This window comes from Anomalospiza imberbis, chromosome 3, assembly GCF_031753505.1.
Source record: "Anomalospiza imberbis isolate Cuckoo-Finch-1a 21T00152 chromosome 3, ASM3175350v1, whole genome shotgun sequence".
Taxonomy (NCBI): domain Eukaryota; kingdom Metazoa; phylum Chordata; class Aves; order Passeriformes; family Viduidae; genus Anomalospiza; species Anomalospiza imberbis.
This window is the reverse complement of record NC_089683.1, coordinates 65389394-65403043: the sequence shown is the minus strand read 5'-3', so window position 1 is coordinate 65403043 and position 13650 is coordinate 65389394. Positions and strand designations below refer to the sequence as shown.

The following is a 13650-nucleotide window of genomic DNA, read 5'->3' as shown; positions in this document are numbered from 1 at the left end:
ATAAACTCACCTCCAGCAGTAGTGTGTCTGTATTTATGGGGTGGGATGAGCATAAACTTCCTTGAAACTATACTTTGACTGGGGTTGTTGACCCTTTCCTTCCTTTGCTTTCATGAATGCAGGCCACTGTCACTCTGCACTTGTCCACCTTTACTGTGCCCTGACAAAGAAAGCTGCAGCTGGCTTGACAAAGAGCTACTTTGATCACAGAGTTTTCAGTATCTTCAGATTTATGTTTATGCCCTAAGGAATAGTAGAAATGCTTTGGGAAATCACTGTAACATCTACAACTTGGCAATTCAGAGCAGTTTTGGGGGGAGTGGAGGAAAGTGGAAAGGAAGAGTCAGGCATGAAGTCATTCATCTGTGGTAGCAGCTTGAACAAGATGCCTCATTTTCCACTCCATATTCCCAGCTCCCATTCAGATGACTTTGAGAGCAATATGAAGAGCAATATTTGGTCCAGTTCTGCAGCCCATCCTAAAGATGGTCAGGAAAAATAAAGCAATGGGAAGAAAGTGGAAGGTATCCTAGGAAGGAACCACCTCTTTGCCTCTCCATGCACAGTGCCTGCCATTCTATCATGTGCAAACAAATTTTACTGGCACTGAGATGAATTTATTTTTAAGTTTCAGGGATTATATCTGGTTATAAGGAGTGTGGTTTGGATGAGGCCAATTAAGCAGCCTCTCTAATATCCAGCTTCCTTTCCAAAGACCACAATGGAAGATTGCATATTCATGAAGAGGAATGCCATTCCATGGTAAGAGAGAGCCTTTCTTGGTGTGCCACCTATATCGAGAAAGTAGAATACCTAAAAAAAAAAAAAAAAAATTAAAGCACCTCCAGTGCTGAACCAGGACTGTAAAAAGAAGTCAAATAAATTATTTAATCAAGTAGGATTGCTCAAAAAGACAGGCTCACAAATTTGAGGGGTTCCCATATATACTTTTTTACTTATTCTAGAGACAAGGAACCACGATGTCTGAGGCAAGTCTAGCTCTTTTTCCAAGAGCTGCATGACTAAAATCTCCCATTTTGACCAAGTTCTATGCTTTGGACAATCCTGCTAATTGCTAACAAAAAGAGTTATCTACTTTATCTGCCTGGATCTGCAGCAGATTCCCCAACAATGCCTAAATTCTTGTCCTTTGTACTATTGCTCAAACTTTCAGTGCATGTTTCCTACTGCATTCTGAAATTCTCAGTGAGACTTGAGGCATAATCTCCTTTAACTTTTTTCCTCTTCTGTTTCCTCCTCTTGCTCCTGAACAAGCTGTGCTCTTTGGCATTACTATTCCAGTCACATACTCATATGACTCTACCCTACCAAATTTCTGTTGTGTCAATTAAGTTGAAATTTTGATCTTGCATTAAGTGTTCTGTCTCCATTGTATTTATTTAGATACAGTTTACATCAGTCTAGCATCAGTTATAACTGATAACTGAGCATCAGTTATTTTGTTTTCTTTTCTCCTCCTTCAATGGCTTTTTTTAAAGAATCAGTTTTCTTTTTTTCAGCTTTTTTGTTATACCAGTGTGGGTCACATTTATCTGGACATGCATGTCACCAGCCTGACAGGATATTTTAGCATACATCAAATCACATTAGCAAATCTATGCCAAAGTTTTTTCTTTGCTATGTGAAGCCCATTTTTTCTCATCAGTCCTTCCCACCCCATCATGGAAATGCATGGCTATGCAAAGGTAACCAAGATATTCCTTCTCATTCCCACCCTTACGTGCATGTCCTCATGCAGGCATTAAGATTCTTCGTCCTAGTAGAAACTGCATTCAGAAGTGCTTCCAGACGTCTCTCTTTTCACCAAAGAAACCTCTACATCACAAAACCCACAGCAACCACTCACTGTCATAGGGCCACTTAGCTGCAGGAGGCTGAAGTAACCTCTAATTTATTTAGGAGAGAGACAAGACCAAAGACTTTGTGCAAAACTGGAATGTACCTGGACCCTAATTAATGAAATGCAATGTAATGTTGTTAATGGGATTGATCCTAAAATGCAAAACCAAGAAAATAATCGGACTGAAATAGACATTTGAAAATCTCCTACTCTTACATCTATGCTCCACAGTAGGATCACCTGTATCAAAACTGCTCATATAGTTGACTCATATAGAATAATAGTTGACTAACCATACTTATAAAAATAGCCAGTAACAAGACACTGCAGACTATCACAGCCCATCTATTTCAGTACTTCACTCTCCTACCTTTAGTTTTTCCTGAATCAAACAACTTTCCTCTTCTGCAGTTTTGTTGTTCTAACCACAATTCATATGGAGAAAAATTTAATCCCTCCTTCTTTGCAAATTGTCTGGATCTATTCTAGTTAAATAAACAGAGCCAGAAGTCGTCTTCAAACTGTGGACCTTGATTACCTACTATGTCATGTTTCTAGAACAGACCTTCACACATTTTGGACACTGCCCTGATTGCTTTCCAAACACAGTCTTGAGACCTATCATCAGCTTAGATGAAGCTATGTTGCCATAAAGGGTGAAGAAGTTAAAAGGCCAGATAATGTCTCCAGGACAAAGAATAAACTCTATCTCATACTGTTTATTTTCTTTCAGAGAAATATACCCTTTGTATACTTAAGAATAGTTATCAACTCTCGTTCTTTGACTAAACAATGTCAATCTCAGTCTTTCTTCACAGACTCCAGATCACTCCCACTGAAATCCATTCAATTTTCAGCTGACATTCCCAGGACTGGTTCCTGAAGTGCAATTCCCAAAGTGCACTATTCAGTTGAGTGAAGATGAACACGATGGTTTTCTGTGCACTACAAATAATATTTCTCTTTGTGCATTTCAAATTGCTTCATGCATTTCTCTAAGTACAGTCAGTGAACTTAACGTGCTCTAATTGATTTTGTAAATATCTAACTTATTTAATACTTTTTAATATGTTATTCTAGCATTTACATCCCCATAACCCTTAGCATTTGTTTGTGAAGGTGATTGCATTAGCAGCGATAGCACAGACAGACTTTTTGGTAAGCAAAAATCATTAAATATTTTGGCACTCTGGAGCTGCATTTTTGTAAAATCAATTGGTGGTCATGGGGAAGTTCAAGTTCCTATGACTTCTACTCTATTTGTACATGTTCTGTGAAGCACTGAGAAATTTCTTTCTCAGGAGCTTTATGCCTACCCCTTTTTAAAAGCATTTCTCTATGTTTTAAAATTAAATGCGAGACTGTTAAGGCTTTTTAGAAATTAATTGTGCCTCACAGACTGAGATCTTTGAAAGGATTCCCTAGAAGAACAAATTGATAAAATTAGAATGATGCAAATAACAAAACACCTACTGTTGTCAACTCACCTCCTATCAATTATCTTGTGCTGTTTTGGCCTTTTTTGCCCATGCTAATTGACCTTGATGAATGTTATTTGTTTCTTGAAGCTTCAGCAACGTGGTTTCTCCACTGCCAATGGTGTGGTTATACCGAAAGCCAAGGTCAACCTTCCTCTTGCCTTTTGATGTGGACTTTGGTAGTAAATAAAATGCAGTATGGTGGCCCACGGCAGAGCTCACAGGCGAGCACGGCTGGACCGCGATCTGCTGGCGGAAGGAGCAGTTGTTTGCCCAGATCAGCCCTCAAGGGTGACTTTATCTGTGACTTGGATGGGGTAGGAAAGCAGTTTGCTAATCTGCAGTGTAGCTCCTGCTGACTGATAAAAGGATGTGTACAGTAGTCTCAGTCTTATCTCTTTAGCCAGGTTTACACTGGTGTGACACTGCTGAACTTAGACAAGCAGTTCTTGATTTACTGTAGGGCGAGGGCAGAATCAGGTCTGATTTTACACCCCAACCCATAGAGATTACCCAGCTCACCCTGGAAAACATCTTGTGTATATTTAAGAATACTTCACTATATGTAAGCATATTTATAGCCTTTCCCCATGTCGTGAGGATATTTTGGATCTTTCTAGTACCTCTGGATAGAAAATCTTTCTGAGCTGAATCCAGGACAGATAAATCATGACTCCGGCTTCTTTCGCCTAGGGTAGCCTGCCTCAATCACTGCCACATTCCTCCCATAGTAGTCGTTTAAAATTAATAGCACATGCAGAGGAAAAACTAAACCCTTTGACGTCACTCCCGAAATGAGGAAACATAAACAGAAAAGGCTTCTCGGCGGCGCTGGCAGCACGGCAGGGATTGGTCTGCGCTCCGCGCCCGGCAGTGCCAGCGCCTCCCAGCCCGCCCGGCCTGCGCCGGCTGACACGGGCAGCCAGACTGCAGCAGCCTCAGCGCTACCCCAGCCCTCACCCTGGCACTCAAGCGCGCTCTCTTCCCGAGCCTTTTTGCTTCTTAAGGTGGTTTTATTGGCTGGGTTGGGGGACTTGGGGAGGTTTTCTTTCCTTTTTCTTTCTTTTTCTTTTTTTTTCCCCCTTATTTAAAAAAAAAAAATCCTTTTTTTTTTTTTTTAATCATTATTATTTTTGTTTGCTGTTGTTACTTCTTTCTATTCCCAATCCTGGATGCAGTTACTGGATTCTGCAGTACAAGTCTTCATGAACAAGCTGCACCGCTTAGAGATTTCACGGCATTCAAAGGTCACAGAACTGCCACTATGGTTAAATGTCTTGTTTAATGGTTGAGGTATGTACAGCAAATCTAAAAGAGGCAGCATGATTATTTTTTGAAGGGGAACTAAAATTGTGAGGGGGAGAGGGAGATAATACTATTATTTAGTGGAAAAGATTTTTACTGGTGATTGTTACTACAGCAACCGTTTTTTGAATTTCGTACCTTTTTCTTTTTATTCAAACTAGATGGAAATTTTAACTTATGTTGATTTAACCATTTGATGGTTACAGAAGATTGCCAAAAGAATCTCTTGTAATAGTCCTTTCTGATTCTGCTGGGGAAAGTGTGGTTGATTTTTCTATGTGTTTTCCTATTGCTCTGTGGCAGGAGAGGAGACCTGAGACTTGTCTGGCTTAGATGAAGGAAGAAGAAAACAGAAACTTATTCCTATCCTGAGGGGGCTGTGAGTTTTTCTGAGAGTCAGAGCAGAGGGAGGAAGAGTTGGAAATAAACAGGTTAAGCAGAAAAAGAATATCGGCTTCATTTTTAGGAGTACATGTACAGCTTTTTTTTTTTTTTTTAATACATGCTTAGATTACTTTACTTGATTTGGGTTCAGAAGTTCAAAATTAAGAAGGAGCCTGAGCTTTGACTACGAAACAGATCCCCACTGGGAGGGGAGAGAGCTGGTTGTCTTATATCAACACCAGTTTTCATACAGCTTTTGCTAGCTGAGCAGAGAAAAGTGGGAATTTGCTCGGGAGTTGGAGTGATGTAACCTGGCATCTGTTTGATAGCATATAGCTTCAATTCATATTTGAGCCAGAGATCTGCCTTGAATGAGTATTGCAGCATCGCAGTGGGCAGTGTGTGCTGCAGTAAATGAAAGCAACTGCTAGCATCAAACTAACATTGTTTCCAAGAGTGTGATTCTAAATTATAAGAGTAAGAGTCACTTGTCAGAGCTTGTGTACAAGTGGTCTTAAAAATAACTCCAGCCAAGACAGGAGATTTTTGTTGTTGATTGGATTAATATACAGATATGCTCAATGACCAGCAGTCTTCATATTTTTCTGATTTGTGAAAAGAGACGTTTCATAGCTCTGTTTGAAATGTTGCTGTAGATATAAATCCTCTTCAATTTGAAAATATTTCAGTTTAACTTTAAAAATTATACCTAAAAAACCAATTCCTCTAACAAGAAGCAGAACATGAGTGCACCTATCTCCTGCAGTGTACCCCACAGGGTTAAAAACATTAACTACACGAGGCTGAAGCATGCTAGCTTAAGGACTGCAAAAATATTAGCTCTGAAGTGCAGAGGATGTGCTATGTGCTGTGAATGGACAATTGCTATTCTGCAGTGCCTAGTGGGAAAACAAGGACTTTGTGTATTGCAAATGCATAACTGCAGCTCCTCCATTTCCTTTGCTGTATCTTCACTGATGACTGCAGAAACAAAGAGGTTTGCCACAGATAAGGTCTGTAGTGCCCCATCTCTTTGAAGATGCAGGAAGATATTTTCTCATATCCAACAACCCAAAGTCAAGCTTAGTTGGGTGAACTGTAACTCTGTAATCTCTGTGTCATTCTCTCTAACTCAGCCCTCCAAAAATTCTTACTATATGAACTGCCAGCTGTTTTCAAAAACTAAAGTAATACTTCTCTAGGCTCAAGTTCAGAAAGGCTAAAAGAGTGTTGGTTAGATGATTAATTTGTAAATTTAACTAAGAGTGTGTCTCAGCCTACAGAGACTATAACCTGTTCTGTGAGGAAAAACCCCATAACTACATGAATATATTCAAGTTTCCAAAAGACAACCTGGAGATATTTGTTTATAATAATTTCTGAGAATTATTCAATTCTTTTGATAAACAGTTTTTAGAGAAGCTTTGGTTTTAAGCTCTGTATCTGCATGTTGGTGCATCTGTGTTCCATAGCAGCTACTAGTGGTGGTACTAATAGGAAATATGGTAAGTGGACTTCAGATGAGGAAATGAGTTTTGCTGGTTTAGTAAGAAAAGTTTATTTGCAGTGTTTCCTCTGAACAATCTTAATTCAGCATCTAGAAAAAATACAGTTTAAGGTTGCCCTCTCTGAAGTGGACAAAACACTAACATTTGCACTCATATTGTCTCCAAAAAATTGTGTATTGCAGAAGTTTCATGGGCTATGAATGGCTGCTTCTTCTGAGTTAATTTCCATAGGGTGGCCAGGAGTTGTCACCAGTGAAGTTCCAGTGATTCCTTCAGACCAAGGCACAGTCTGCTGAGCCTAATCCAATATACTACAGATCACTCTTTAAAACTGTAAAATGTTTAATTGTGTAAAATAGTATATAAATATATCATTATAACAGCACCTCCCCTTTCTCCCTGTTTATGTCCTTTTCCCTTCTGAAAATGAGCCCTCTGCTTGCCCTTACCAGACTTCTAGGTAAGTCATGGTAACAGACTGATTTTCCAGTGTCTTCATTGCAAGTATGAAGTATGTTTGAGACATTTGATTATATGTGATGTCTTTTCACTCATCATGTGGTTCTTCTACCAATAGCTAAAGCATATTTTAATGAGAAATGGTCTGAAAATTGGTATTCTATGACACATTCATGGTTTTCTTGTAATTTTTCAATCTCAGGCAAAAAACTGCTCTTGTACTGGTAGTTTCCTTTATAGGAGCTGTATGAAGCAAAAATGCCAGCTACTAACCAAGCCATTACTGTCAATAGAGTAAAATCTGACACATCTCTATTTAATCAGAAGAAATATTTGAGACTTAATCTCTCCTCAAATCAAGGCAGATATATGCTCTTGATGAGATTGGTTCTGGTTTCTGGGCTAACAGAAAAACAAGTCCTTTGGTGCAGCCAGGAAGATATTCCATGTAAACAGGAATTCTTAGCTACTCAGTGTTGTTCATCATCACATTGTTACTTCATTTTCATGCTTGAAATTATTACAGCATTCCATGTGCTTGTCACAGGGTGAAAGTGAAAGGGACAGCTGCGGTCCTACTAGCTGCCAGAACCAAATTAAGTCTTTTGTAATCAAATGATGGTTCAGTATTCCTCCTCCCAGTTCCATACTGGGTAGAAGATGTTGGAAGTATGAAATTCATCTTTCTTGTTCCTCTGCCAGCAAGCTGGCTTATCCTTGCAGGGACATCAGTTCTTACACTTCCAGTGAAACACTAACTTTACTTCTAGTGTGAAATTTGCACTTTTCAGTCACAAGCTTCAGGGTGTAGAATTGATGTTATTTAGAGTTTATACCCTGACGACACCGGGACACAGATAAAGCCTAAGTGTACAAAAGTAGTTCAGAAGTTCCGATGTTTTTTCTTTCTCTGGCCACCACAAAGTGCATCAATTTTGGCACCTAAAGATGAATAATTCTGAGAAGATGGCTCACAGTGCCAGGTACCACATATGCAATCAGATAAGGATTGCTAGTAGCCTTTTGTGCTTCACAGTAAGTGAGTGGAATAACATGCCTTCTGACAGTAGTAGCAGTTTTTCAGATCTGAAGTATTAGCTTTGTATAAATACTAGAGAGATAGAATGCATTTGTTGTATTTAAGACAATTTGTTTAAATAATTAATAGAATTTGAAAACGCAAAGGCAACTTCTGCAAGGATTTTTCTGCAAAAAGAATTCTTCTGTATCATCCTAGAAACTGTAGAGAACTCTTAAATTTAATTTTTACTGTTATTCTTACTACCGTGCTGTCCCCCAAAAAATTGCATTAGAAAACAGTATTTGAAGTTCTGAACCCTGTCATGTCTGTTATCCTGTAACAGAGTATGGGATTCAGAAGATATATTGCAAGGGTTCACAGTGCTCAGGTCTGGGGTAGTGATGGCTATCTGTTTTAAAGCCTCCAGTTTTAAAGTAGAAAATTAACAAATCAGAGCCAGATCAGATAGAACAGTGTATATCCAGAGGCCAGGCTTCAGCGACAAAACTATGAGTGAAAAGTTTGTGGCAGAGACAATTCTCAAAAACCAGCAGTCGAGTGAATTAAGTATTTCTTTTGCACACATTGAATGGTGTGATATCATCAGTCCATTGATGCAGTAACTTTAATATACATTTGGCCCTTGTTTTGTTCTTTGAAAAGTGAAAAGTCTAGGGATATTATTTAAGTATGTAAACAGTGTCAAATGAGAGAAACTAAACTAATGAAAGCGTTCTATTGAGTTTCATTTTTTTATTCTGTTCTTTCCCCCACCAGCAGGAGCTATGAGTGAGGATGGATAAGAACTCAGTTCAGCTACTTATTTAAGTCACATAGTCTTGTGGTGGCATATGATATTCTTCTGCCAGCTTGCTGTCCAGCCAAATAAGACACCCGAGTTGCCTGGATGGATAAACATAGCTGATGACCTCTTCCTCTTTATAGGTGGGCATGAACAGTTTGGATTCTTCCAATCACACAGAGACAAATTTGTTACATTTTAGCTAAAGAAGAATTGCCTTCAGACACAAGCAGCAAGATTTACTTTCCTTTGAGTAGGTTATTTTAAAAAAAGTAGAAACAAATATTTTGAAAGAAACAGTTGCAGAGTTTTTTTTTTTGTTTGTTTTTGTTTTTTTTTCTTTTTTTTGTTTGTGGCTGGTAGGTCTGTACTAGCTACCCACAAAAATTTCTGGTATGAGAAAATTCACCAACTAATATCTCACTACGGTCTGTGTTAGTGCTGGCAGTGTAAGGTTTTGAAAAGAAGAGCAGAAAATCTCCTGTCAAATGAAGTTTAGCTAATTGTTGCGGTGGCATAAAAACACACTTGCGGAGCAACTGCTGTCAGGACCTGTATACAATTTTCTGCATGGCTGTTCACAGCAGAGTCTACGATACTAACCCCTCTGTATGCAGGCAAGCTGTTTTGAAAAGGATGGTCATTACCTTTCAAAGAATAAAGCAGGAGGTAGGCATGTTTTGACTGAATAAGCAGCAACTCAGGAATGGTTTAGAGAAATATACATCTGTATAAATGAAATTAAGAAACGCCAACTTAACTAGAGAGCTCCCAGAGGATGGTATTGATCTACAGTGTGATCAATTCTGCTCCCATTGGCAATTGCCCTTTACTACTTCCGAAAGAAAGGATACGTACGCTCATGTTCTTATTCCTTCTCTTTTCCCCTACACAACTTAATACACTTCCTACAGGGCATGTAAAGACTGGCTGGGTTCTGAGGCTTGTCTTAATACGAGGTGGCAGAGTTAACATCAAGTGTGCAAGGATTCATCCCTTGGTAAAAGAGGTGTGAATCTCCAGGTGGTTGCTGTGCAAACAAACATGAATTGACATGAAACGCCTCAGCACTTTCTCAAAAATTCAGCTGTCATCCAAAGGGTGCAGCTATTTTTCCCCTTTATTCCCCTTTATATTTCCCCTTTATTTTCCCCTTTATTCCCCTTTATATTTCCCCTATATTATTCCCCTTTATTATTATTATATACAGTGATTCGGGTAGAGAGTGACAACTGGGACCTCTGCTTGTACAGCCCTAGAAGACATAATCTGCTTCGTATTTCTGTAGAGAAACATGTATGCAGCTGCATGCTGAAGTACACTAAAGATGGGCAGCACCTGATATTTAGTTTTGCCTTTTCCTTGACTTACCACTTGGCTTTGAACCTCTGAGAAGGTTAGATAGAATGAGGGCTTGGTACATACCAGGCTGCTGGGATGGAGGAGAAGACCTCACGTGGACACCCAGAGAGATGAAAACAGAAGCATGACACCTTCATGGAGAAGGAACACTTCTGGCTTTGTGTTAATTGAAAACCATGTCGAAAGAGGCTATTTTCTAGGGCCCTTTCTGTTTCAAATGTTGAAATATGACTTGGCTCTGTCTGATGTATGCAGAGTCATTTTTGTTTTACACACTGCCATAACATCTGAGTATCTATTAATAACAATGTTCAAGTAGTATCAGAATGGCCATCATAAATGTAATTAGGCAGTGTATCGCCATTTAATCAATATGGTTCTTAGAAGACTGCAGGACAGCCAGGAAAATAATAATTGCTCCTTATTAATAAAGAACTTGCACAAATCAGTGAAGGAAAAAGAGGAGCTTTCCATGTTCAGGGCTTGGGAGGAGAGAAAGCTGCTTTCTGCTTCAGCAGATCTGAGAATACTTACTAAAAAATGTTTGAAAATGCTCTTAAAATACTAAATAAAATTCTTTCATTAAAAAAAAAAATCTTGAGCAAACTCCAAGTATCAGCTAGAAAGATATAACTGGAATGTATTTCTTCACCAAGCAAATTCCTCCAGTGCAAGTTGGTTTGGTTTACTAGAACTGCTTTGAAAAGCAGAACAACTAAAAGATAAAAACAAGACTCAAACTGGAGTGCTGTGGAGTGCGTGCAAAATGTCATGATTCCACCAAGTTTAATAGGACTCCATCAATTTATACCTGTGAAAGATCAGACACACTGAGCTTTCAGGACTAAAATGAATTTCTTCTCTTCAATGGTTAGATCAAATTTTAGGCTCGTTAACCTTGCATCATACCTGTATCATACCAGTTTTCCACAACTTCCTCAGCACTGTGTTACCACAGGGCTGCTTTTCTGGTTGAACAGAAGCTGTGATGCATTCTTTTCCTGCCATGACACTCTAACCCTACGCTTCTCTCCGTCCATTTCTCACAGAAAATAAATGTTTACCAGATTTTATTTGAAAACAGATCCCTACATTTGATCTTTAGCTTATGTTCTAGCATCTGCAAAACTTTATATATTTGTAATACAGAAGGGGCTGATGTTGCTCATTTTCAGAACAGACCATGATCTGTTTTAAGGACACAGCTATGTAAGTAATATTTTTAAAAGCTGAGGAATAACAGGAAAACAGTAATTTTGTTTAGGAGCCAATATGCACTGTGCTGTATCACAAGAAAATTTTCATGCAGTAGCATTGTAACATCCTGTCTCTTTGAACCATGAAACTATAACTATAGCAATCCTATCCACTACCAAAGTATAACCACACTGTAATAGTATGGTAACAAACACCAGTACAGCATGAGAACATTGAATGAAGTTCATCCTATATATCATCATCAAAGCTGATAGAAATGGCCAGGCTTTCTAAAAAGATAAAATTTACTTTAGCCTCTAAATTAAATGGCTGGATCTGAAAAATTGCTGTGTGTTAGAGGCTGCCTGGGAAATGTTTTCCCTTTCTACTTCAGACAGACAGAAGTAGCCAGCAGCCTGTTGTTAGTGCTTTCAAGAAGGTATGGAAGAAAAGATTCAAGTTCCTTTTCTACTCCTGTCAAGCTTTCCTGAGGTGGATTACCACTGCAGTGTCCCCTAAGGGTTGAGCTGGGTCTTCATGGGGTCTCATAGAGGCAACCTACAGTCCACTGCCCCAGCTTTAGCCCCAGTGTGGAACTCGAGCTTCTACACTGCTGAAGGAGCACATTAAGGTGGTTTCAGGCAGACATTTACCTGCAGCTCCAAGAGTTTTGTCCTGAACCCACGAAACTTTTCTGATGGGTGTTTTCTTCAAATGATCACCTCCTTCTGAACAACTTTTGTACCAATGAACAGTTGTTTTTAAAAAGAAAGCTCAGAGGTACAGAGGGGGAAAAAGCATCTCACCATTTCTGAAGACTGTCCATCTCGCTTGTGAGGACTGAGGAGTACAGGGACATTGTTTGGTTTGGGTGCCTGCTTGTGGGCAGAGGTGAGTGATAGATGGTTGGACTACATGATTGACAAGGTCTCTTCCAACTCTGAAGATTCTGTGAAGTTCTGGTGACCATCCACTGACCATTTTGAAGTGCCTGCTTAGTTTTTATTTTATAGCACCTGAATTGAAAGCCTAGAGATCACTGAAACCTTCAATTTCCAAAAGTTTCACCAATCCTCTTCTCACTCTCCTACCATCAGACTTAGTTATACTTCTGCTTCTTATATGCAAAATAAGTGGGGGAAAAATCATCAATACACACATTATTTATAGGATCCCTATAATGCTAAATAGATTGTTTCTGCATGACGATCTGCATGTAGACATGTAGAGTGCTCTTTTTTTTTTTTTTTTAACTGTGAAACACATTTGCTTTAAAAAGAGGTTTTCATATGCCCTACAGGTATATTATTATTCTCATCCCTCCTCAAATTCAGCCCTTCAGGGATTCTCTACCAGAGCAAAGGAGTGTGGGATTCTACTTGGGTTTTTTTTTTTTTTTTTTCTGCTTAGACACCATAGCAAACACTGTTTCATTGTTTCATTGTTTCAAATCCCATAATATGACAAATGGAAGATTACAATATTTTGATATGTCAGCTGATCAGAAAGCCTCTTCTGGGGCAACATCACAGTTATGTGGACCATCTAATATGCCACTACAGCTTGGTCTCACTACCTAAGAATTTTTAAATTGGTATTCATGGATTCAGAGCAACGCTTGGATAATAATTTTTCAAGATTTTAATCATGTTTACTACTAATGTGAATAAGCTGGAGCTGACTCTACTGTTTTCTAATTATTAGTGAAAACTCTTTAACATTTCACAAAAAAAAGGGCTAAAATCATTCAATGCCAGTTTGTGCTTGGCATCGCACCTTTTTATGATAGCTGATGAAAATTAGTTTGCCAATAAGCAAACCAATTTCTAGAATGTCTCAAAAGGTCTTGATGTTTATGATGTAGAAAATAATTAGCAGAGATGTCTCAGTGCTTTCTAGCCACACTTTAATTGTCATCTGTTGTCAATACTTCGACAGTTGAACTTCTTCAGCTCTGACTTCAGAAGAATTTCACAAGCCTCTGAGCTAATTCCTTAATTTCTAGAGACATTTTCTGAAATACTATATTAAAAGGGTACTTCTCCTTTGTGAATCTGCAACCCTTATTTTCTCCTGAGAACACTTGTCTTAAAATTATATTTTCACCACACTGATTTATAGGTTCTGGCATGGAAAATAATGCTCTTTCTCCTAGTAGCAGACAGAAAATTAGTCACAATCTGATATGAAGAACTTCTTCATTACCTAAACTGTTTTATGCCTTATGAAGTTCAACACAAGCAAATCTATTGCCTTTGAACGAGGGAGTTCTT

At 38.7% G+C, this 13650-nt stretch overlaps 1 protein-coding gene and 1 long non-coding RNA gene across 4 annotated transcripts in view; one reads left to right on the top strand and one right to left on the bottom strand.

The window, feature by feature from the left end:
- Positions 1-3692, bottom strand: part of LOC137470964 (uncharacterized) — a 30750-nt gene extending 27058 nt beyond the window's left edge. The window contains exon 1 of the long non-coding RNA XR_010997327.1: positions 3335-3692. This is a non-coding gene — a long non-coding RNA (uncharacterized lncRNA). The remainder of the gene's footprint in view (positions 1-3334) is intronic.
- A 549-nt stretch (positions 3693-4241) lies between these two features.
- The window catches only part of PDE7B (phosphodiesterase 7B), a 167106-nt gene continuing 157697 nt past the window's right edge, over positions 4242-13650 (top strand). For 2 of the 3 annotated variants that reach the window (XM_068184848.1, XM_068184846.1), the window contains exons 1-2: positions 4242-4346; positions 4518-4632. In XM_068184848.1, the coding sequence (XP_068040949.1) occupies positions 4612-4632 (21 nt within the window). In that variant the 5' untranslated portion in view covers positions 4242-4346; positions 4518-4611. The remainder of the gene's footprint in view (positions 4347-4517; positions 4633-13650) is intronic. The other variant, XM_068184847.1, reaches the window with a different exon arrangement.